The following is a 26,874-nucleotide window of genomic DNA, read 5'->3' as shown; positions in this document are numbered from 1 at the left end:
AAGTACAAAGGAGTACATTGATAGTAGTGTGTTTTATACCTAGCAGTGTTAGATTCAGATTAGAGTGTATACGCAGAAACAGCCTCTTGCAGTATCAGAGCTCAGAGTTGACTCCGTCTCAGAGACGCTTTTATCCTCCTACCTGCTGACACACACACTCACACACATGCATTCAGGTTCGCATGCACACTCACACACACACACACTCATGCACATGCACACTCATGCATGTCACACACACACATTCTCTCTCTCTCTCAGTTCAGATTGATTTTGAAGACAGTACTCAGATCATACATAGTTACCACCTCTCTCTCTTTCTCTCTAGCTCTGGTGTGTAGAAGGAACATATGTGTTGTAAGGCATTATTTGAAGGGGTTCAGTGGAATGGCATTAGGTTGTTGGTTGTGAAGAGACAGTGGTACTAGTTATGCTGCTTGGTAGATAGTCTGGGATTAGGGAGACAGAGGGAGCTTTAGTTGAGGAGTTGAGGAGATAGTATCAGCTCGGTCGCACACACACACACACACACACACACACACACACACACACACACACACACACACACACACACACACACACACACACACACACACAGAGAGAGAGAGAGAGCGGTGGCATCAGAAAGAACACTGGGCGTCTATATCAGCATGCCATCTGAACAGACTTATCCAGATACAGCCACAGGCATACACACACATACTCACACACACATACACACATGCACACACGGTATTGCGCAGTAGGAAGAGTAACAGAGTTTGCTGCAGTAGAGAGAGATTGGGGAAAGAGGGCAAGAGAGGGAGGCAGAAATAGGGCGAGATAAAGGGAGAGAAGTGGAGAGTGAGAGAGGAAAAATAGAGAGAGAATGAGAGAGAATGAGGGGGGGGGGGCAGCATTCTTCAAATCCATTTAGTCATGGTCTGACTGTTTGTGAAATAAACATTACTGTCAGCTCTTGTTAACAATACCCCAAAACTCTCCCAAAACTCTCCCATCTTTGAGACCAGCAGAAAACATGGAGTTTGTCACCCTACATAGGGCTTCTTAAGTTGTTTAGCCTGATCTCTTGCTATTCTGCCCCCCCCCCTCTCTCTTCTCTTCTTTAGAAGGTCTGATGTCCAGACTCTGTGCTCTTCCATGTATGGTCCAGTGGAACTCTCCTTGACCATTAGATGGACTACAAACAGATCCAGCAGTTACTGCGACCGCACCTCACAACTACCTTACCTTGACCCTTGACCTCATAGCTTTAAACCCTCACCCCTGACCCATACTCTTTACCTCTAACCCTTCACTCTTCCTAATCCTTAACCTTACTCCCCCTCTCCTCTCCCCCCCTCCCTTCTTCCCTTCCTTCCTCTCATCTCTTGTCCTTTCCTGTCCTCTCCTGTCCTGTCCTCTCCTCCCCTCTCCACCATGTTATCCCGTATCACCACAGTCCTCTTAGCTGTTTTGTGTCGATGTGTTCTGGTGTCTCTCGGGGTGGACCCCCCTCACCCCCGTCGGGAGATCCGGATCGAGGGAGACCTGGTCCTGGGGGGGCTGTTCCCGGTCCATGAGAAGGGGGGAGGAATAGAGGAGTGTGGGAGGGTGAACGAGGACAGGGGGATCCAGAGGTTGGAGGCCATGCTGTTTGCTATAGACAGGATCAACTCTGATCCTACTCTACTGCCTGGAGTCAGTCTGGGAGTTCACATACTGGACACCTGTTCTAGAGATACGTACGCACTGGAACAGGTTGGTGAGCACACACACACCCACACACACTTTTTATTGCTTCTTGCTTTTTCTATCTGAGCTCTTGTTCTAGAAAAATTCTACAAATGGCATAATGAGCTTGACCTTGACATCACAAAAGTAAAACCTTTTCTTTCAAAAGATTTGAAAATATTACATTTACACTTTCAATAAGTTTTTATTGAGTGCATGTACATGGGTGTGTGTGTGTGTGTGTGTGTGTGTGTGTGTGTGTGTGTGTGTGTGTGTGTGTGTGTGTGTGTGTGTGTGTGTGTGTGTGTGTGTGTGTGTGTGTGTGTGGACATGTGTCTATACTTGTGGGGACCAGAAGTACCCACAATAATAGTAAACAAGCACAAATTTGACCAACTGGGGACATTTTGTTAGTCCCCACAAGGTCAAATGTTATTTCTAGGGGGGTTTAGAGTTGAGGTTAGAATTAGTGTTAGTGTTAGAATTAGGTTTAGGGTTAGGTTAGGGGAATAGGATTTTGAATGGGACTGAATGTGTGTGTGTGTACTCCCCAGGCGCTGGAGTTTGTACGTGCGTCTCTGACCAAGGTGGACGATACAGAGTTTATCTGTCCTGATGGATCCTACGCTCTACAGGAAGACAGTCCCCTGGCAATCGCTGGAGTTATAGGAGGATCCTATAGCAGCGTGTCTATACAGGTAACACACCAACAAGATCTCATAGTTTGACATGTTTTGACTTCAGTATTCAACGTTTGGTCATGGGGTTAAGTTTAGGCATTCATTCCGAAGTTAACGTATAGGTTAAGGTTTGGGATAGGGAAAAAACAGAAACAATTTGACGGCTAAGTTTAGGCTTTAATTCTGAATAGTTAAGGGTTAATGTTTGGGATAGGGAATTGTAGTAGCACTCATCGTTGCCCCTAGTGGCGGGTTTTGAAGGCATCACCCGACATCCTGGACAAACGTTGAATATCACCTTGGATCTCGAGTGACCTGGCTGAATAAATCAAATCAAATTGTATTTGTCACATGCACCGAATACAACAGGTGTAGACCTTACAGTGAAATGCTTACTTACAAGCCCTTAACCAACAATGCATGTTTAAGAAAATACCTGAAAAAAGTAAGAGATATTAAAGTAACAAATAATTAAAGAGCAGCTTTAAAAGAACAGACACAAGTACCACACATGCACACACACACACACACACACACACACACACACACACACACACACACACACACACACACACACACACACACACACACACATACACACACACACACACACACACACACAAATCCATTCACACACATCCAGCGATATGGTATTGTGACAGAGTAAGGTGATTGGCATAGTTCAGCATAAATCCTCCTCTTGTACTCCTCTGCTCAGCAAAATCAATGGTGTACATTTAACTCTGAAAATGTTAAATATACACTATTTTCAGTGAACATATGAGTCCAACTGAACTGATGTTAAAATAACACTTTTGAAAGTGTTAAAAATTGAACTGTTGCAGTGTTCCCCATTCAACTCTTAAAGTGATAAACTTGATTGTGGTGTTTGCATAGCTCTATTGTAGAGTAACAGGCACCACCTACAGAGCAAAACAAAACACTGGATTTATAGTAAACTGGACTCTGCTTAGTGCTGACACTGTTACACTTTCTTAATGTAAGTAATTAACATCTGTAAGTCATTGTTGGGTGTTGTTTTAACACTGTGTGGTGTAAAGCCTAATTAGCATATTTCCCAGTGTATCTCTCTTTTTGAGTGAATTGTAGAGTTACCACCCATGACCGTAGATGTTAGTGACAGAGACATGGTTATTGAATTATTTTATTTAAAAGGACTGTGGCTTTCACCAAGTGAGTACCTAGGTGAATGCTATTGTAAAAACTGAACTAAACTATACTTTTACAATACATATACCGTATCATAAGGCCTTTCTTTGATGGTTTAGTTTTAGCCTAACACAGTGGTGTTAAGAAACTCCTGGTTTACAGGTCACATCAGGCCTGTAAGTCACATTATGCTGCCTTGCAAAGTAAAGTGTAATTCCTATTGGAATTCAGACAGAGTTAAGATACCCAACAGTTGCAATTTTTATTCACCCACAACCTGCATTCAGAATGACTGTCAGGGTTAAATAAGAATGTAAGAAGACTACCTAAACCATTTAAACTGGAATAACCATTTCAGTAATTGGTGCTGTAAAAATAACTAACTTAAGTGGATTAGTTTTGAAAACTGTATGTTCTTTATCTTTGTGTAGCATAAGATTAATCAATCAATCAATGTGCATGCAAAAACACAGATATTCAAAACAATCCTGTAAAAATCCACCTGCAGTAGAGCATGCTGGGAAATATGATAATGATGGGCGTAGTTTTGATGGGACTGTTTGACTCTCCAAAGTGTAAAACAATAACTCTGGTTATTGAAACCAACACTGGGGATTGTTTTACACCACTGAGTGTTAATTTCAACACTGGCCAATTTGCTGTGTGTGACTGCACAAAGTATCCTCTCCTTTCCTCTCCTCTCCTCCCTTCCTCTCCTCCATCAGACCCAAATCCCTAATCTCTCAATTTATTTCTCCCTCCAACTCTCCCTCTGTTTTTCCTCAATCTCTCTTTCTTTTGTCTTGCTCTCTCTCTCTCTCCTACCCCCATCTCTTCCTCTCCATCTCACTCTTTGTATTAAGGCCCAGTGCAGCCTAAAACATGATTTCCTATGTTTTATATATATTTCCACACTATGATGTTGGAATAATACTGTGAAATTGTGAGAATTATGATAACACCCTTTTACTGAAATTTCTGCCTGTTTTGGTCAGATGGAGTTTTGGCCTGCCTGGTGACATCAATAAGAAAAACAGCTCCAAACCTCTAGTTTGAAAACAGCTAGTTTTCAGTTTTTCCCTCCCCACTCAGACCACTCCCAGACAGTCGCTTGCTAAGATGATACATTTTAATTGAAAACAATCACAGGAAAGTACTTAATTGTTACCCAGAAATGATTTGATATTAAGATAAAAATGGCTGCATTGGGCCTTTAAAAGCTGTCACTCCCTCACTCCAAGGGGAGAGCCCAGTGTATTCTGACCTCAGCCCACTCTCCTCCTCTCTCAGATAGGCATTGTTATCCCTCCATCGCTTTTTTTTCATCACACACAATTAGTCCTTGTTTTCTCTGGGCTGACAGTTATTGATGTTGTTAGGCCTCAGAGCAGTCTGTGTGTGTGTGTGTGTGTGTGTGTGTGTGTGTGTGTGTGTGTGTGTGTGTGTGTGTGTGTGTGTGTGTGTGTGTGTGTGTGTGTGTGTGTGTGTGTGTGTGTGTGTGTGTGTGTGTGTGTGGTGTGTGTTTGTGTGAGAAAGAGAGAGAGAGAGAGAGAGTGTGTTTTCCTATATGTGTTCTTTGCAGGTGATCTGTTCCTACAAACATACTGTCATAGGTATTTAGTTAGTTTACAATCATAGAGGTAAACACTGACGCCTAGCAGCCATTTGTATAGTAACATCTGACTCACGTAACAAATAAAAACATGCTGTAGCTACACCCGCTCTCAGTCCACACACAAACTTGCACACATTACTGGAATGTTCACATCATAGTTTACAAAATGACCCAGACAGCAGTCATGTAATATGATTAGATAGAGAAACACATGAGTATATCCACCTGTACAGTGCGTGTGTGTGTGCATGTGGCTGTGTGTGCATGTGGCTGTGTGTGCATGTGGCTGTGTGTGCATGTGGCTGTCTGTGCTTGCAAGTGTGTTTTAATCTCCTGGATTATTAATCTAATGAGATGCTGACATGTTTTCAAAACTTCAGAGTTGTGCTGTGAATTAAATGAAATATAGACGAGCCACAGAACCATGCCCTAACTGGATTAAACATGAGCTAAACCAACACAGCTGTACTGTGTGTGTGTGTGTGTGTGTGTGTGTGTGTGTGTGTGTGTGTGTGTGTGTGTGTGTGTGTGTGTGTGTGTGTGTGTGTGTGTGTGTGTGTGTGTGTGTGTGTGTGTGTGCGTGTGCGCGTGTGTGTGTGCTTGTGTGCTTGTGTGTGTATGTGTAAAATCAGTAGAACGTGACCATAAAAAAGGGATATAATATGGACCCCAGCCCTGATGTCCAACACTAATGGATGCATTTGCTCTTTATTGACTGTGTGTGTGTGTGTGTGTGTGTGTGTGTGTGTGTGTGTGTGTGTGTGTGTGTGTGTGTGTGTGTGTGTGTGTTTTATACAAGTGTGTGTGTGCATCATCGTGTGTGTGTGTGTGTGTGTGTGTGTGTGTGTGTGTGTGTGTGTGTGTGTGTGTGTGTGTGTGTGTGTGTGTGTGTGTGTGTGTGTGTGTGTGTGTGTGTGTGTGTGTGTGTGTGTGTGTGTGTTTCTCACATCTTTCTGCCTCTCTCTCCTAGGTGGCCAACCTGCTCCGCCTCTTCCAGATCCCTCAGATCAGCTATGCCTCCACCAGTGCCAAGCTCAGTGACAAGACGCGCTATGACTACTTTGCCCGCACGGTGCCCCCTGACTTCTACCAGGCCAAAGCGATGGCAGAGATCCTGCGGCTGTTCAACTGGACCTACGTGTCCACGGTGGCATCAGAGGGAGACTACGGAGAGACGGGGATAGAGGCTTTCGAACAGGAAGCACGTATGAGGAACATCTGCATCGCTACCTCTGAGAAGGTAGGAAGAAATAGGAGTTTAGATAGGGTTGTCGGGAGATTATATACTGTAGGTAGATTGACAGTGAAGGAGATAGGGTTGTCAGGAGATTATATAATGTAGGTAGATTGACAGTGAAGGAGATAGGGTTGTCACGAGATTATATATGTAGATTTACAGTGAAGGAGATAGGGTTGTCAAGGGATTATATAGGTAGATTGACAATGAAAGAGATAGGAGTAGACCTAGGTTAGAATATAGAAGAACAAGCATGGAGAACATAAGGGGTTGGTCAGACAGAAACAACAGGAGAAGATATGGATTTAGGGTTAACCCTACAGCGTGATACTATGTATTTTAGCCTGCTATTCTATGTAGTAGACCTCTTCCTAAATTGTGTTTACTCCCTTTGTTTCCAGTTTAAATAACAAATTACCTCCTGTCCAGGTGGGGCGCTCTAACGCTAAGAAGTCATATGAGGCAGTGATCAGGCAACTCCTCCAGAAGCCCAATGCCCGCGTGGCAGTTCTCTTCCTGAGGAGTGATGACGCTCGAGAACTCCTCTCTGCCGCCGCACGACTCAACACCACCTTCATCTGGGTGGCCAGTGATGGCTGGGGGGCACAGGAAAGCATTGTCAAGGGCAACGAGGCCACGGCCGACGGGGCCATCACCCTGGAACTGGCGGCCAATCCCGTGCCGGCTTTCAACCGCTACTTCCTGTCTCTGGATCCAATCAACAACCGCCGCAACCCCTGGTACCGGGAATTCTGGGAGCAGAAGTTCCAGTGCTCACTTGGTGGAGGAGGAGGTGGGGCAGGAGGAGTAGGGTCAGGGGGGATGGTGTCTCTCTCCCTCCCTCCCTGTGAGAAGGGTGTGTCGGTGGATGACAGTAACTTTGAGCCGGAGTCCAAGATCATGTTTGTGGTGAATGCGGTATACGCCATGGCCCACGCCCTCCATAAGATGCAGAGAACATTGTGTTCCAACACCACCAAGCTCTGTGACAGCATGAAGGCTCTGGATGGACGCAAGCTCTACAGAGACTACCTTCTCAACATCAGCTTCACAGGTCAGTACTGCCTGAAACTACCTAATGATCATCAGTTTCACAGGTCAGTACTGAAACTACATACTGATCGTCAGGTTCACAGGTCAGTACTGTCTGAAACTACCTAATGATCATCAGCTTCACAGGTCAGTACTGTCTGAAACTACATACTGATCCTCAGGTTCACAGGTCAGTACTGTCTGAAACTACATACTGATCCTCAGGTTCACAGGTCAGTACTGAAACTACATACTGATCCTCAGGTTCACAGGTCAGTACTGTCTGAAACTACATACTGATTCTCAGGTTCACAGGTCAGTACTGTCTGAAACTACATACTGATCATCAGGTTCACAGGTCAGTACTGTCTGAAACTACATACTGATCCTCAGCTTCACTGGTCAGTACTGAAACTACCTACTGATCCTCAGGTTCACAGGTCAGTACTGAAACTACATACTGATTCTCAGGTTCACAGGTCAGTACTGTCTGAAACTACATACTGATCCTCAGGTTCACAGGTCAGTACTGTCTGAAACTACATACTGATCCTCAGCTTCACTGGTCAGTACTGAAACTACCTACTGATCCTCAGGTTCACAGGTCAGTACTGTCTGAAACTACATACTGATCCTTAGGTTCACAGGTCAGTACTGAAACTACATACTGATCCTCAGGTTCACAGGTCAGTACTGTCTGAAACTACCTAATGATCATCAGCTTCACAGGTCAGTACTGTCTGAAACTACATACTGATCCTCAGCTTCACTGGTCAGTACTGAAACTACCTACTGATCCTCAGGTTCACAGGTCAGTACTGTCTGAAACTACATACTGATCCTTAGGTTCACAGGTCAGTACTAAAACTACATACTGATCCTTAGGTTCACAGGTCAGTACTGAAACTACATACTGATCCTCAGGTTCACAGGTCAGTACTGTCTGAAACTACATACTGATCCTCAGGTTCACAGGTCAGTACTGTCTGAAACTACATACTGATCCTCAGGTTCACAGGTCAGTACTGTCTGAAACTACATACTGATCCTCAGGTTCACAGGTCAGTACTGTCTGAAACTACATACTGATCCTCAGGTTCACAGGTCAGTACTGTCTGAAACTACCTACTGATCCTCAGGTTCACAGGTCAGTACTGAAACTACATACTGATCCTCAGGTTCACAGGTCAGTACTGTAGACTACCTACTGATTACCAGCTTCACAGGTCAATACTGTAGACCTGGGATAATGGGAGGAGAGGGGTGGAGTGAGAGAGGGAGGGAGTTAAAAAGAGAGAGGTAAAGAGGAATTCTCAACATGATGGGTCTTTTTTAGGGGAGGGAGAGATGAAAGGGGAGGAAAGAGAGTATGAGAGAGAGAGGGGAGAAGGATTCAAGCATTGCTTTGGCAAGCATAGCAACATGAAACATGTAAGAACAATTCACCTTAATTTACATGTACGATCATGCTTGCTAGTTACCATTGGCATTTATTAGCTGTATGTAATTGATACGACAGCACAGAGCAGGTGAGACGAATCACAGCTCAAGTTAATCCAACCCCATATTCTATCATACCTACTAATGACTCTACATTTTATAATAGAGACTCCTATGGAAGTAATAATGAGATTGTGTGTGTGTGTGTGTGTGTGTGTGTGTGTGTGTGTGTGTGTGTGTGTGTGTGTGTGTGTGTGTGTGTGTGTGTGTGTGTGTGTGTGTGTGTGTGTGTGTTATAATAGTCTTCTATATCAGGAGAGTGTCACTTAAGACTGGAGAGAAGAAAGAGGGGAAAATAGGATTGGGTTGAGTGGCAGGTGGGGCACAAAGACAGAGGAATAAATACACTGCTGTAGGAAAGACAGACAGACAGGTGCTTATTCCAATGCTAACCATGACCAATAGGGGACATCAAAATACATCAACAAACAGCTCTGCCACTACAGCTTTAGAAAGACCTGGAGAGGGAGTCAGAGACAGAGCAAAGTGGGAGGTTTGGGCATATGGTGATTGACAGGCAGACTGAAGTGGGGAGAGGTGGAGAGAAAGGAGAGAAAGATGGCACCAGTGAGAGGGAGTAGGGTGGAGAGAGAGGGATAGAGCGAGGGATGGAGGCAGAGAGGTAGAGATGAGTTGCTGGTGTTGTGGGACAGTATGAATCAGCAGAAGAGGATTCTCTTTGAAATTCCACATCTTAATTTCTCAAGCTGCAAATCTAAGAGCTCAGATCATGACTGTCAGAGGGAGATAGGGTGAGAAGGAGAGATAGGGGAGAGAGGGTGAGAAGGAGAGATAGAGGAGAGAGGGTGAGAAGGAGAGATAGGGGAGAGAGCGTGAGAAGGAGAGATAGAGAGGGTGAGAAGGAGAGATAGGGGAGAGAGGGTGAGAAGGAGAGATAGAGGAAAGAGGGTGAGAAGGAGAGATAGGGGAGAGAGGGTGAGAAGGAGAGATAGAGTGGAGAGGGTGAGAAGGAGAGATAGGGGAGAGAGGGTGAGAAGGAGAGATAGGGGAGAGAGGGTGAGAAGGAGAGATAGGGGAGAGGCAGAGAGGCAGCCACAGCCTCCAGTGAGCAGGACAGGAGTGGAGGTGGGAAAGGTAAGTCTGAAAAGTTAGGGAGCGCTGGAGAGAAAGTGAGAGAGATGGGGGGAGTCTATCTGATCTGCTAACATCCATGAAAGTTGATCAACCCTCTCCTCCCTTCCCTCTCTCCCCCTACCTCCTTTTATTTTGGTTACCATAGCTAGGGGAAGAGATCTCTTTAACTTTGAAAGAGGGGTCTCAAATGAGCATAAGCGGCGCGCCAAATGTGCCCTCGCAGTAAACAACTCACTGGTCCCAGGCAGTCCACTCATTGACTGAGCTCCTATTTTCTGCCCAGTAACAGGAGAAGGATGAAACACGTTTCTAAAGGCTGTTGACAGCCAATGGAAGCCTTAGGAAGTGCAATGTGACCCCACAGACACTGTAGTTTCGATAGGGATTCAAAAGACTACAATTCTCAGATTTCCCACTTCCTGGTTGGATTTTTCTAAGGTTTCTGCCTGCCATATGAGTTCTGTTATACTCACAGACATCATTCAAACAGTTTTAGAAACTTCAGAGTGTTTTCTATCCAAATCTAATTCTATGCAAATATTTGACTCTGGGCCCGAGTATTAGGCAGTTTACTCTGGGCATGCTTTTCATCCGAAAATGAAAATACTGCCCCCTATACCTTAAAAAGTTAACGGGTGTGTGTGTGTGTGTGTGTGTGTGTGTGTGTGTGTGTGTGTGTGTGTGTGTGTGTGTGTGTGTGTGTGTGTGTGTGTGTATCTCAGTCACCAGATCTCAACCCAATTGAACAAGTATGGGAGATTCTGGAGAGGCGCCCAAGACAGTGTTTTCCACCACCATCAACAAAACACCAAATGATGGAATTTCTCATGGAAGAAGGGTGTCACATCCTTCCAGACACTTGTAGAATCTATGCCAAGGTGCATTGAAGCTGTTCTGGTGGTTCGTGGTGGCCCACGAGTCGCCAGACAACTTAAGTTGGTGTTTCCTTTATTTTGGCAGTTACCTGTATATTACAGTTCAGAATAGATAGACATGTGGTACAGTGGTGATGATCAAGGTGAGGAGGATGAGGCTAAAACAGAGCCCTTTCTGTAGCTATGCTGTTGCTATGGTAATGAAGCTGACACTATGGCCAATTGTCCAAGTAATCCTGTAGATGTGAGCTTCTCTCAATGCCAACTGCTGAACACACACACACACACGCACGGATGCACACACACACACACATACACATATACACACTCACACATTTGCACAAAATGACAGCTTGAGATGTTTGTTTTTTGCTGCCATGAAATCGCAGACACCCCCAACCCACACACTTTTCTAAGCCATCATTCAACTCCCACCTACCGTCCCCCATCTGAGGAAACCAGATCAGTCAACACACACGCACGCACAACACACACACACACACACACACACACACACACACACACACACACACACACACACACACACACACACACACACACACACACACACACACACACACACACACACAGGCAACCTCCTGTTCAAATAGTTGTCATAGATGTGTGATATTCCCTCTCCTGTGCTCTTTTATGGGTGCATGTGCGTGCGTGCATGCGTGTGTGTTAGCAGAGCGAGGAGAGGTGTTGTGCCTTCAGGGCACTATTGAGCTGAGAGCTTACTGTAACAGTTACATGCCAGAGAACAACCTTCACTCTCTCTCTCTCACTCTATTTCTCCCTCTCTTTCTCCTGCCCTCTCGCTCCCCCTCCCCATCTCCCTTCACATTTGATAGCAGTGCTTCCCACTCATAAACACTTCACAAGCTTCTTCCCTGCCTGTTATTTTTCCTTTCCTCCCTTCCAGCCCTCGTTTTCCCTTCCTTTAGCTCATCCTCTTCTCTCACACCTTTCTTTCTCTGCTATTCCTTTTCTGCTATCTCTTCTTTCATCTTGTCAGTCCCCTTCTGTCTCCTCTCTTATCTATCCCTCCTTTTCTTTCTCCACCACTGCCTCTCTTCTTTTCTTTATCACCTCTCCTCTCCCCTGCTATTCCTTCTTTTGTCTCCTCTATCACTCCTCTCTTATCTCCTTTCCTGTCCTATTATGGTGCCTCTTTCCTTTCTTCTCTCTCTTCTTCTCTGTCTGCTGTCCACTCTGAATCTCTATCCCAGGAGAGAAAGACCACAGAGAGAACAGATTTTGCCCATAGTGCTGTTTGTGTGTGTGTGTGTGTGTGTGTGTGTGTGTGTGTGTGTGTGTGTGTGTGTGTGTGTGTGTGTGTGTGTGTGTGTGTGTGTGTGTGTGTGTGTGTGTGTGTGTGTGTGTGTGTGTGTGTGTGTGTGTGTGTGTGTGTGTGTGTGTGTGTGTTGGTGTACACTCTATGTAACCATGCAGTGCTGTGTAGCTGTGTGTGTGTTGTTTCTGACACGATTGTTCCTTCTCCCGACACACGCTCACTCTCCCTGGGACACAGATGTATTAGGTCATCATCACCCCAAACACTCCTGATTGGACTGAACACACATCACACGCTCACTGTGCCTAATGCAAATTACATACACCACTTTACATTGCAGCCCTAAAGATTCTAGTGAGGGTGGAAGAGAAAGATGATGAAAAAGATTAACAGAAATAGAGAGCGTGAGGGGAAAGGAGGGAGAGAGAACCTCTGGGATCTCCAAATCACCCATCTACAGCAAGGACAGTAGAGAGGAGAGGAGTATTTTCTGTGAAGATTATCTGAGCATATGTTGCACAAAGCTTGTTATCCTGTCTAAATATTACCTGTCCCCTAGTGTGTGGTGACATCAGCTCATCAACAGCCAGTCAAGTGGACTGTCTCTCTCTTTCTCTCTCACCCGCTCACCCTCACTCTCTCATGCTACAGTATCAGATTATGTATTCCCTCTCTTCCCCCTTCATTGGATTAAAGGGGATTGTCTTTCCCCCTCCCTGTAATACCCACAAACCCCTGCGGCCAGCATGTTAGCCCGATATGGCAGAGAGCGTAATTAATTTCTGAACCTCTGAATGAAAACTCCTTTTCCCCTTACTTTTAATTAATGTAGAATAATAAAGACTCTCCCAACTACGTCAAGTTATGCATGTTTTATAAACTATTATAAACCTTTTGCTCTCAGAATTAAATCTATCTCCTCTCTCTCTCTGACTCTTTCCTCAGTTTTTCTCTAGTCTCAGTTGCTGTAGTGTAGCTCCAGCTGTTTGTGTTCGAGAAATCCTGCTGCATAAGTCTCTGGAGAGAGAAAGAGAGAGAGAGAGAACGCGAGAGAGCATTGTTGTAGCAGTAAACAATAGACGGATGGTGTGGACAGACTTGCTCTGTAAATGAAAGCGGTGCAGTGCTTTACTGTCTAACGTAAAGCTGTAGAATTTGCAGACTTCAGCCTCTTTCCAACATCAGTGTGGACTAGGACAGTGGTTATTCCACTAGAGCGCTCAACACACAGAAGATACTGCTGGGGAGACCTGAGGAGATTTAAGCCAACTTTAAAACGGAAACTGAAGTATCCCAGAGCTCCTAACCTGCTAGAACAAGCTGAGGGGAGAGATGTGTCTTCACTCTGGGCTAAAGATGTTCTTTAGACTGATAGGGTCAGATACTGTGTCACATAGAACTGTGTCACATAGAACATCATATAGGAAATTGCAGGACGAACAGTCTACGGGTTTGTTAGGAGTGTATGTGTGTGTGTGTGTGTGTGTGTGTGTGTGTGTGTGTGTGTGTGTGTGTGTGTGTGTGTGTGTGTGTGTGTGCGCATCCCCACGAGGTCAAATGCTATTTCTAGGGGGTATAGGGTTAAGGTTAGAATTAGTGTTCCCTGTGGCTCAGTTGGTAGAGCATGGTGTTTGCAATGCCAGCATGGTGTGTGCAATGCCAGGGTTGTGGGTTTGATTCCCACGGGGGGCCAGTACAAAAAAAAGAAAGAAAGAAAAACAATGCATGAAATGAAAATGAAATGTATGTATTCACTACTGTAAGTCGCTCTGGATAAGAGTGTCTGCTAAATGACTAAATTGTAATGTAAATGTAGAATTAAGTTTAGTGTTAGGAGCTAAGTTTAGTTTTAGGGTTAGGAGCTAAGGTTAGGGTTAGGATTAAGGTTTTTGGGTTCAGGTTAGGGTTAGGGTAAGAGTACGGGTTAGGGTTAGAGTTAGGGAGAATAGGATTTTGAATGGGACTGATTTGTTTGTCACCACAAGGTTAGCTGTACAAGACTGTGTGTGTGTGCGTGTGTGCGTGTGTATTCAGCAGTTGGCATTGAGAGAAGCTCACATCTATGTGAGTGAACAGTGGACAGGGGCTTCCATTCCCACAAGGCACCAAACCTGAATGAACTAGATCACACAGCCATAACAAACAAAGGCCGCTACTGGTGGGGTTGGGGATCTGATAGCATTTTCTTCTCAACCAGCTCTCAGTCTCAGAATTAGACGTTCATCCATGATTCTTAAACGTCAAATTTCGAAGTTGTTTCAAACATCAAATTTTGAAATTGTTCCAAATGTAACATTTCGAAGTGTTTAAGGTTAAGGTTAGTCATTAAGGTTAGGGTTAAGTTTAGGCATTAACTCAATTCTTAAGGCTAGGCATTAACTCTGAATGGTTAAGGTAAGGGTTAAGGTTTGGGATAGGCTTAAAACAAAAATATCTAGGCCGTCATTGTAAATAAGAATTTGTTCTTAACTGACTTGCCTAGTTAAATAAAGGTTAAATATAATAATAATAAAGAAAATACATAATTACAATACAATACTGTAAAATACAATACATGATTACAATCAAATGGAAGATGTATGATCGCAATCCCCGTGAACATTACCACCCTCCTTCAAGCCATGGATGAGGCATAAAAGGATTTCAGTCCAGATCTATGTTAGGCTTGGATATGCCAAAAGGTTTTTCCCAGGTGCATGAACAATGAGAATATTTACTGTGATTTTGATGAGAACCTATGGCCAAAGGCTAAAGACAGGATTGATGCAAACTAGGGCCTGCAAAACGTTGTTTCTTTCATTTATTTCATTTGATTACATTGTGAAAGATGTCTTCAATGATCACCCCTTTCATCACACATTGGATAGAAATTATGGAAATGTGATGTTCAGTCAATGTTAATGGTTAGTGTAAGTGAATTGCCTAATGTGAAAGCAGTGTACTGTGCGGTAATTTACTGTAGCATACTACATTCAAAGGCTATTTCAAATGTGTGTGTATATATATATTATTATTACACATATACACTACTGTTCAAAAGTTTGGGGTCACTTAGAAATGTCCTTGTTTTTGAAAGAAAAGCACATTTTGTGTCCATTAAAATAACATCAAATTGATCAGAAATACAGTGTAGACATTGTTAAATGTTGTAAATGACTATTGTAGCTGGAAATGGCAGATTTTTTATGGAATATCTACATAAGCGTACAGAGGCCCATTATCAGCAACCATCACTCCTGTGTTCCAATGGCACGTTGTGTTAGCTAATCCAAGTTTATCATTTTAAAAGGCTAATTGATCATTAGAAAACCCTTTTGCAATTATGTTAGTACTGCTGAAAATGGTTGTTCTGATTAAAGAAGCAATAAAACTGGCCTTAAAAATTAAAATGAAAAATCAGCCATTTACAGCTACAATAGTCATTTACAGCATTAACAATGTCTACACTGTATTTCTGATCAATTTTATGTTATTTTAATCTACAAAAAATGAGCATTTCTTTCAAAAACAAGGACATCTTAAGTGACCCCAAACTTTTGAACTGTAGTGTATTTATTAGCTCAACAATTACAGAAATACAATTGTATAATTTTTAATCACACATACACCTCCCCCCTCAACCCAAAGAGACAAAACATAACAACCAAATATTCACAGAGAAATTTAAAAAAGAAAGTCCTCACATTCGCCCAGATATTGCTATACAGCCATATAGTTAGGGTGTTTTTAACAAAGGGATTAGTAGTATTCTTCTTTAGCTTCTTAAAGGGAGCAGAGTTCAAATATCCAAAGTTAAGCTTTTTGTGGACAGCATTTCAGTCTGCAGCCAGGGTAAGCATGGTTTCTTGGAGAACCAAAACATTGCAGCCCGAAGTTGTACAGCCCAGTAATACCACACTGTAGGTTTGGAAGTTGCAACCCCCCTCTGTCATAGCGCAAATAAAGAATAGAAAGTTTAAGTCTTGGTTTTATGTTGCTCCAGATACAATTTGAGAGTGTGTTTCTGATCTTTGGGGAAAATAAAGGTGGTGGAGCCAGAGGATTTGATTGAAATAGATAAAGCAATTTGGGCAGAATATTAATCTGAATTATATTTATTCTACCAATAGTAGATATAGGCAATGATGTCCATCTGTTGATGGATTCTGTTACACTCGTTACCATGGGTTCAGAATTTGTTGAACTCAAGGAGCTAATTTCTGGTGTGATTTTTAATACCAAGATATGTGAACCCTTGTTCTGTATGCACAAATGAATGCTGTACAACTATATTCAGTCTATCTTGCTTGTTGAGGAAAAAGATAGAAGATTTGGTTTTATTAACTTTAAACCCAGAAAATTGATAAGTTATTCATTATATTGGAAAGGGAAGAGATGGAATTCTTTAGATCTGTTAGGAATAAGAGGGTATCATCGGCATACAGGGTCACTCGATGTTCAGAATCCGACGTTTTAATTCCACTAATTGAAGGTGAGACCTTACTGCAATGGCATAGGGTACCATATCTAAAAGAAAGAGTCCTGGACTGGCCGGACATCCTGGTCTTGTGCCCCAAAAAAGCATAAAAGGTTGTGAAATCAAGTTGTTAGTAGCAACTTCTTCAGTGGGGTTGGTATATCACATCTTAATCCATTTACAGAAGTAGTTTCCAAACCCAAATCTCTTAAGCACTTCAAATAAATAAGACAACTCAACACTATTGAATGCCTTCTCTGCATCAAGTGAGACAATGGAAGTATCAGTGGACCCTTCACACGTGCACTATCTTTAGTACTCTCCTCACATTGTGAAAAACTTTTTCACGAAGCCATTTTGGTCTTTGTGTATTAGATATGGGAGCACTCTATCCAATCTCCTTGCGAAAGCTTTAGCCCAAACATTTTTGTTGAAATTCAGAGGAGAAATTGGTCTGTAACTTGGGGATTTATCAGGCTTCAGAATAAGAGTGATTAAAGAAGGGGGGAAACAACCTTGCTGAAAGAATTCAGCATACATATCCAAAAGTGGACCTAGAAGTTTGTCCCTAAATATCTTATCTATTGGGAGCCCATCTGGACCTGCCACTTTACCTCCCTTTTCCTAGCATCAGATATTTCAACACCATCCAATTCCTTTTCCAGATCCAGTTTTGTGTCTTCTGAAATAGAGGGAAAATCAAGACCATCCAAAAATGATGTCTGATTAGTTAAGTTCTCAGGAGATTCAGCGTTGTAAAGTGTGTTGTAGTAGGAAGCAAATGTTTGGTTTATTTCGACAGGATCCATTGAAAGTTCTTCATACTGAGCTTTAAGAGAAAATCATTTCTTGTGTACCTCTTCTGAGTTATCCAAAAAAGCTTATCTCTCCAATTCTCAGATTTTTCTGTCCATGTCTCTCATTTTCACATTTAATTGATTTGATTTGAAACTGGTAAAACATATCATTTGCCCCCTAATATATGCTTTGAATGCCTCCCATCTGGTAGTCGCTGACGTTTGGTTAGTGTTCAGTGTAAAATAAACATCTATATGAATGGTCACTCAGAACAATACTATCATATCCACTTCCTGCTACATTGGGAATCAATGAGCAAGAAACAAAAAAGTAGTCTATACGAGAATATGATTTAGATTTCGACGAGTAACATGAATAATCCATTTTACTCGGTTTCTGATTGCTCCAAGGTAATCTCTACTCTACGAGTGGGAGGTGTCTAAACCAGAGGTGTCACAGTTGTCATAGAAAGGAGCGGACCAAAGTGCAGCGTGTGTGTCGTTCCACATTTTATTTACACTGTGAAACTATGCAATACATAAACTAAAGAACAAAACAACAAACCATGACGCAGCGGTGAAACATACACTACTCAAAAACAATCTCCAACAAACCCAGGTGGAAAAAAACCCTACTTAAGTATGATATCCAATTAGAGACAACGAGGACCAGCTGCCTCTAATTGGAGATCATCCCAAACAAAACCCCAACATAGAAATACAAAACTAGAACCTGACAACATAGAAATAGAAAACATAGAAAAAAACTGTCACGCCCTGACCTACTCTACCATAGAAAATAACATATTTCTATGGTCAGGACGTGACAAGAGGAGCGATCTGGATGAGGATCAAGAGTGCAATTAAAATTCCCTGACATTAGGACTTCAGCAGGAAGGGAGGCTATCAATAGAAATAAATTTGCAAAGAATTTGGGATTATCATCATTAGGACCATAAACAACCTCTTGGGGCTAGGGGGCAGTATTTTCACGGCCGGATGAAAAACGTACCCAATTTGAATAGATTACTACTCTGGCCCAGAAACTAGAAAATGCATATTATTAGATTTGGATAGAAAACACTCTGAAGTTTCTAAAACTGTTTGAATGGTGTCTGTGAGTATAACAGAACTCATATGGCAGGCAAAAACCTGAGAAAAAGTCAAGCAGGAAATTTAAAATCTGAGGTTGTAGTTTTTTCAAGTGATTGCCTTGACTGTATACAGTGACTTAGGGTTCATTTTGCACTTCCTAAAGCTTCCACTAGATGTCAGCAGTCTTTAGAACGGTGTTTGCAGATTCTATGGTGAATTTGATGGGAATTACAGCACAAGGAAGTAGGTGTCCCATTATAAGGCATGGGCTCAGTTACGCACAATGACTTGGGAGCGAGCTGAGTTCATTTTCACTGCCAAAGAGAACGTATAGGTCCGGTTGGAATTTTATTCAAGATATACGATAAAAGCAACCTAAAGATTGATTCTATACATCGTTTGACATGTTTCTACAAACTGTAGTATAACCTTTTTGACTTTTCGTCTGGACTAAGTAAGCATGCGCGTTGTGGATTTGCATAGTGAACCTAACGCGCGAACAAAATGGATTATTTGGACATATATATGAACTTTATCGAACATTTATAGTGGAGCTGGGGTTCCTGGGAGTGCCTTCTGATGAAGATAATCAAAGGTAAGTGAATATTTATAATGTAATTTCTTAGTTTTATTGACTCCAAGATGGCGGGTTTTAGTTTGCTTGTTATTGGTGTTTTCTGGGCTGTACTCAGATTATTGCAAATTGTGCTTTCGCCGTGAACCTTTTTTGAAATCTGACAAAGCGATTACATTTAGGAGAAGTGTATCTATAATTCTGTGCATAACACTTCTATATTGATCAAACATTTTGATGAGTATTTCTGTAATATGTGTGCTCATTGTGCTGATTCACCGGTGGGTTTGGAGGGAAAACATTTCTCAACATTACGCGCCAATGTAAAATGCTGTTTTTGGATATAAATATGAACTTTATCGAGCAAAACATACATGTATTGTGTAACATAATGTCCTAGGAGTGTCATCGGATGAAGATCGTCAAAGGTTAGTGCATCATTTAGCTGTGTTTTGGGTTTTTGTGACGCATCTAGTTGCTTGGAAAATGGCTGTGTGATTATTTTTTGTCAATATACTCTCCTAACATAATCTAATTTTATGCTTTCGCCGTAAAGCCTTTTTGAAATCGGACAATGTGGTTGGATTTACGAGAAGTTTATCTTTAAAATGGTGTAAAATAGTTGATTGTTTGAGAAAATGGAATTATGAGATTTTAGCTGTTTTGAATTTGCCGCTCTGATTTTCCACTGGCTGTTGTCAAAATCAATCCCGTTAACGGGATAAGAACGGGAAGGGGTCCCCTAGAGGTTAACCAGAGTAATACGCTCATTCAAAAGAGTTCCTTGCATCAAAATGTATCTACCAGCTGTATCAGTAATATTATCCACTTGAAACAGAACAGATTTGTGAATTAAAACCATAACACCATGAGAATGAGAGGAAAAACAGGGTGCTATTGCTTGCCCTTGCCTTCTCCTGCATACTTTAACCTGTTTAGGATAGGGGGCAGTATTTTCACGGCCGGATAAAAAACGTACCCGATTTAATCTGGTTATTACTCCTGCCCAGAAACTAGAATATGCATATAATTGTTTGATTTGGATAGAAAACACCCTAAAGTTTCTAAAACTATTTGAATGGTGTCTGTGAGTATAACAGAACTCATATGGCAGGCCAAAACCTGAGAAGATTGCATACAGGAAGTGCCCTCTCTGACCATTTCTTGGCCATCTATAGCCTCTTTATGGAAAATAGAGGATCTCTGCTGTAACGTGACATTTTCTAAGGCTCCCATAGGCTCTCAGAAGGCGCCAGAACGTTGAATGATGACTCTGCAGTCCCTGGCTGAAAAACAGTAGCGCATTTGGAGAGTGGTCAATCTGAGAACAATGAAACGGGTCCGCGCGTGCACGTGAAGAGTCCATTTTAGATTTTCAGTTTTTGAACGAAAACGACGTCTCCCGGTCGGAATATTATCGCTATTTTATGAGAAAAATCGCATAAAAATTGATTTTAAACAGAGTTTGACATGCTTCGAAGTACGGTAATGGAATATTTTGACATTTTTTGTCACGATACGTGCCGGCGCATCACCCTTCGGATAGTGTCTTGAACGCAAGAACAAAACGCCGCTATTTGGATATAACTATGGATTATTTGGAACCAAAACAACATTGGGTGTAAACTAGAAATCCTGGGAGTGCATTCTGACGAAGAACAGCAAAGGTAATCTAATTTTTCTTATAGTAAATCTGAGTTTGGTGAGTGCCAAACTTGGTGGGTGTCAAAATAGCTAGCCATGATGGCCGGGCTATCTACTCAGAATATTATATAAAGTATCAGCACTAACCTTTGATGATCTTCATCAGATGACACACCTAGGACATTATGTTATACAATACATGCATGTTTTGTTCAATCAAGTTCATATTTATATCAAAAACCAGCTTTTTACATTAGCATGTGACGTTCAGAACTAGCATACCCCCCGCAAACCTCCGGTGAATTTACTAAATTACTCACGATTAACGTTCACAAAAAACATAACAATTATTTTAAGAATTATAGATACAGAACTCCTTTGTGCAATCGAGGTGTCCGATTTTAAAATAGCTTTTCGGTGAAAGCACATTTTGCAATATTCTCAGTAGATAGCCCAGCCATCACGGCTAGCCATTTAGACACCGACCAAGTTTAGCCCTGACCAAACTCCGATTTACTATTACAAAAGTTTGATTACCTTTGTTGTCTTCGTCAGAATGCACTCCCAGGACTGTTACTTCAATAACAAATGTTGGTTTGGTCCAAAATAATCCATCGTTATATCCAAATAGCGGCGTTTTGTTCGTGCGTTCAAGACACTATCCGAAGTGTAAATATGGGTCACGAGCATGGCGCAATTCGTGACAAAAAAAATCGAAATATTCCATTACCGTACTTCGAAGCATGTCAACCGCTGTTTAAAATCAATTTTTATGCCATTTTTCTCGTAAAAAAGCGATAATATTCCGACCGGGAATCTGCGTTTAGGTAAACAGAGGAAAGAAAACAAAGCATTCGGTCGACGCGGGCACGCGCCTGAGTCTCACAGTACTGTAACCAGCCACTACCCAAACGCGCTACTTTTTTTCAGCCAGAGCCTGCAAAGCCACGATTCAGCTTTTTGCCGCCTTCTGAGAGCCCATGGGAGCCGTAGGAAGTGTCACGTAACAGCAGAGATCCTCTGTAATGGATAGAGATGGCAAAGAAGGCCAAGAAATGGTCAGACAGGGTACTTCCTGTACAGAATCTTCTCAGGTTTTGACCTGCCACTTGAGTTCTGTTATACTCACAGACACCATTCAAACAGTTTTAGAAACTTTGGAGTGTTTTCTATCCAAAGCCAATAATTATATGCATATTCTAGTTACTGGGCAGGAGTAGTAACCAGATTAAATCGGGTACGTTTTTTATCCAGCCGTGTCAATACTGCCCCCTAGCCCTAACAGGTTAACCAAAACTGTAAACATGGTATAAGATATAGCATAAAGGCATATCTAAAATATGTTTAGTAACCATAAGGACCACATTAATATTTTGTAGTAAGGAAAATATGTAAAGATCTGTTGGAACGAACAAACAAATCTATCCTAACAGTAAAAAACTGAACCCCATTCCCTTGTCTACCTAACCGAGACACACAGCGCTTCCTCTCCCATCTCTCCCTAACCGAGACACACAGCGATTCCTCTCCCATCTCCCCCTAATCGTAGAGTGTAGCCTGGTGGACGACTGATCCATTAAAGGGAGCAGTTTAACCTAAGCAATGCTAAACAAAATAAAGTGTCTCCTGCCTTCTCTCGGCCATTACTCCTCCCAAACAAAACAAAATCCATATCTTGCAAGATGTTATGTGAAATATCACAACAAAAGGCATATCACATAGTATTCGTTTGAAAAGTAGCAAAGAATAGCTCCACCTAAAACAGTAACGCTAGTCAGTGAAGCCTGGACAATCCAAAATAGTTGTAGATGATCCATAACATAGGGTCTGCTGCTAGTGGCTACCAAGCAACAAAATGGCCCATACATGTAGCGTTAACGTAGTACACCATGGTAAGTTTATAACCCCAAAAAAGTATCAAAGATCAGAAATGAACAGGCTACGTGAGAGAAAGCGATACCATTGAATATGTGCTACGTTACCCAAAGGCCCTTGCACATGATGTTGATGTCCCAAAGGCCCTTGCACATGATGTTGATGTCAGGCTCTTTTTTTGTCAGGCTTGCATGTGAGTGTCAATCATTTTAGTCCAAGGATATGATCGAAACTTAAGTCTTCATATAAAGTAGTTCCGATACTTCTCGTGGTGCAGGATGAATGAATAAGCTCCCGATAACCCATTTGAGGTATGACCCAGATGCAGACAGCGTTGAAGAAACAAAAGTTTATTCCTAATAATCCAGAGAAGGTATACAGGGTCCAGAACAGCAAGCAGTCTCAGGGTCAGGGCAGGCAGGGGTCAATAATCCAGAATGGTGGGGTAAGGTACAAAATGGCAGGTAGTCTCAGGGTCAGGGCAGGCAGAATGGTCAAAACCAGGAAGGACTAGAAAACAGGAGCAGGAAAACAGGCAGGAGCAGGGAAAAACGCTGGTAGGTATGAATGAACAAAACGAACTGGCAACAGACAAACAGAGAACATAGGTATAAATACACAGGGGATAATGGGGAAGATGGGCGACACCTGGAGGGGGGTGGAGACAAGCACACAGACAAGTGAAACAGATCAGGGTGTGACACCCGATGTGTCCATTGACATGGAGCTAAATATATTTGCCAGGATTTTACAGTGTTTTTTTGTAATCCAATGGAAGAGAATTATCAACATAACAAAAATAAACTTAAACATGACGTCCAACTTTCAATGGACAGCTATCTCGCCTGTCATATAGAAGAAACTGAGCTAAGTGATGAGTACATACAGGCTACAAATAATATAAGGAAACTTTGTGTGGGCTAGCTCGCCATATTATTCACTTAACTGTTATGCTAGCTACAGTACTACAGTTAGCTTGCCAACAGTCACATAATCCAAGGTGGTTTAATTCTCCGTAGTCCAGAGTGGTGGTGAACTTCACAGTGGCAACATGACTAGGAAGAAGATTCACGTTGTATGCCACGGATGAATGCCTCGGCTTGAGAGGGAGATTCAAACTCTTGTGACCGTCCATTGTAAGACGTAGTTTAGACGTAGTTTAGCTGGGAAGGCTATTCCATAGGCAATGTTGAGGGACCTGAGTTGGCGTTCAACCCCGATGTAGCCTTTTCTTTTTTGGTGCAGGTCTGCGGCTAGGTCAGGGAAGAACATGATCTCTTGGTCCCCGTACATCACCTTGCCTATAGCCCTGGCTTTCCGCATCACTCAGATATCGTCTTGAAAGTTTCTCAGGCCTGTAGGAACCGGAAGCCGATGGGCTCTTTGATTGCGCAGGTGGTCCGGAAAGATGTCCGGCCCCAATGCCTCTGGAAGCCATCTCTCAAGAAATGCACTTTTTCGGGTAGATTAACCAGTCTCAAACTAGACCTCCTCTGGTGGTTCTTGAGCGAGTTTAGTTTTGAAGTAAGGTCCGCCACCTGTATTTTCAACTGTTCGGTTGTTGTTTTGACAGTGACAACAGTATCTTCCACCGTGCTAATGCGTTCCTCTGCTTCGTCCAAGCGTGTAGAGTAGGCTTGAAGGTCACGTTTAACCTCATCAATCCCTGTTAGGACACCTTCGAGTTTGGTGGAAAAGTCCACCCTCATGGCAGAGATTGCTTTCAAAACCCTTTGGTTCTGGTTTAGGTCGTCTACATTGTTGATTGTCATGTCGGATTTGTGGTGTGAGGAGCTTGCAGGGCTAACTGGGTTAGTAGAGCTGGCTGAAATAGCAGGGCTAACTGGCCTATGTAAGGGCCGACGCCGGACAGGAGAAGCAGGTACGGGGAGTCAGACATTTATTTGGGAACAGACAAGGAAACAAGACAGAAACAGTGTCGGAACACGGGTAACACGGACATGAGACAATTAATCCCGAAGCAGGGAACAGAGTTTGGGAACAGACAGATATAGGTAAGGTAATGACAAGGAATTGAGTCCATGTGAGTCCAATGATTGCTGATGCGCATGACAGGGGAAGGCAGGTGTGCGTACTGATGGTGGCTTGAGTGCGTAATGCTGGGGATCCTGGAGAGGAAGAGCGGGAGCAGGCGTGACAGTCTAGCCTGGACCACGTTGTCGATGTGAGATGTTCTTCTTGTTTTAGGAGGACTATGTTTAAGTCGATTCATAATGGATCTAGATACGCCTGAAATTGTTTTCGAAAATTGCTGTTCGTGTTACGAGGATGGAAAATAAGAGATTAAAAGAAGTTTAGCCGAAATTGTCAGGAGAGCGCTAAAAACACGTCCGCATGAGTTTTGTACAAAGAGTTTTGGCAATTCACCACATTGTTGTGAAAATAGCACCAAAGCGATAAACAACTAATCTTGCAGTGTTGCAGTGTTTGTATCTTACAGTGTTATGCAGTTATGTATTGACTGTCAGCAAGTGTGTGTGGGTGAATGTGTGTGTGAATGTGTGTGTGTGTGTGCGTGCGTGCGTGCATGTGGCTATTTTGCTTTATTATATAGATACGGATTATCTTATCAGCTTTTCCTTATTTAAATCATTTAACGTTTATCTCTGAAAGAAGCCTAAACACTGCCAATATCCTAAAAGAGAGAGAGAGACAGAGAGGGAGAGATGGGGAGAGAGAATGAGGGAGAGAGCGAGAGGGAGATGGAAAGAGAGAAAGAGAGGCATAAAAAGGAGTGGGGAAGAGAAGTAGGTTGTCTTTGTGATAAATGGATTTCATAACCTCTCTGGTCTGACACTCCATTCTTCTTCTAGTCCTAGTCAGCACACAAACACACACTCACACACAACAATATCAGCTTTAGTCCCAGTCAGCGTATCTGCCACAATGCTCAGAACCATGTGCTCTAAACCAGTTAGAATAGGTCTTAACAGAGCCTACCAACACAGAAGCCCTGTTTATACCTGGTGCTATCATGCTTCCATTTGGAAAGTATTCAGATGCCTTGACCTTTTCCACATTTTGTTACGCTACAGCCTTATTCTAAAATTGATCAAATATTTTTTATTCTCAGCAATCTACAAACAATACCCCACAATGACAAAGCGAAAACAGGTTGTTGTTTATTTTGTTGCCAATTTATTAAAAATAAAAAACAGAAATACCATATTTACAGAAGTATTCAGACCCTTTAATATGAGACTCGAAATTGAGCTCAGGTGCATCCTGTTTCCATTTATCATCCTTGAGTTGTTTCTACAACTTTATTGAAGTCCACCTGTGGTAAATTCAATTGATTGGACATGATTTGGAAAGGCGCACACCTGTCTATATAAGGTCCCACAGTTGACAGTGCATGTCAGAGCAAAAACCAAGCCATGAGGTCGAATTAATTGTCCGTAGTGCTCCGAGACAGGATTGTGTCAAGACACAGATCTTGGGAAGGGTACCAAAACATTTCTGCAGCAATGAAGGTCCACAAGAACAAAGTAGCTTCCATTATTCTTAAATGGAGGAAGTTTGGAACAACCAAGACTCTTCCTAGAGCTGGCAGCTCAGCCAAACTGAGCAATCGGGGGACAAGGGCCTTGGTCAGGGAGGTGACCAAGAACCCAATGGTCACTCTGACAGACCTCCAGAGTACCTCTGTGAAGAGAGGAGAACCTTCCAAAAGGACAACCATCTCTGCAGCTCTCCACCAATTAGGCCTTTGCGCTAGAATGGCCAGAAAGAAGCCACTCCTCAGTTAAAGGCACATGACAGCCATCTTGGAGTTTGACGAAAGGCAGCTAAAGAACTCTCAGACCATGAGAAACAATATTCTCTGGTCTGATGAAACCAAGATTGAACTCTTTGGCCTGAATGCCGGGGTAGGCCGTCATTGTAAATAAGAATTTGTTCTTAACTGAATTGCCTGGTTAAATAAAAAATAAATTTGAATTAAAATAACCTTACCATTGTCTCCTCTAGAATACCACGTGTACAGTAGATGGTAGTCCTTATATGACCTGATCCTGAGGTGCATATCTAGCACAGGGTCTATATCAAACACAGGGTCTATATCAAACACAGGGTCTATATCAAACACAGGGTCTATATCAAACACAGGGTCTATATCAAACACAGGGTCTATATAAAACACAGGGTCTATATAAAACACAGGGTATATATAAAACACAGGGTCTATATAAAACACAGG

The 26,874-nt window shown here is 42.5% G+C and overlaps 1 protein-coding gene across 1 annotated transcript in view; it reads left to right on the top strand.

Moving 5' to 3' along the window:
* The window catches only part of grm3 (glutamate receptor, metabotropic 3), a 61,636-nt gene that overhangs the window by 24,570 nt on the left and 10,192 nt on the right, over positions 1 to 26,874 (top strand). The window contains exons 3-6 of the mRNA XM_014124894.2: positions 1,110 to 1,740; positions 2,268 to 2,411; positions 6,149 to 6,418; positions 6,845 to 7,469. Coding sequence (XP_013980369.1) covers positions 1,420 to 1,740; positions 2,268 to 2,411; positions 6,149 to 6,418; positions 6,845 to 7,469 — 1,360 coding nt within the window. The 5' untranslated portion in view covers positions 1,110 to 1,419. The remainder of the gene's footprint in view (positions 1 to 1,109; positions 1,741 to 2,267; positions 2,412 to 6,148; positions 6,419 to 6,844; positions 7,470 to 26,874) is intronic.

This window comes from Salmo salar, chromosome ssa10 (assembly GCF_905237065.1).
Source record: "Salmo salar chromosome ssa10, Ssal_v3.1, whole genome shotgun sequence".
In the NCBI taxonomy this organism is placed as follows: Eukaryota; Metazoa; Chordata; class Actinopteri; order Salmoniformes; family Salmonidae; genus Salmo; species Salmo salar.
This window is presented reverse-complemented; position numbering and strand designations above follow the sequence as displayed.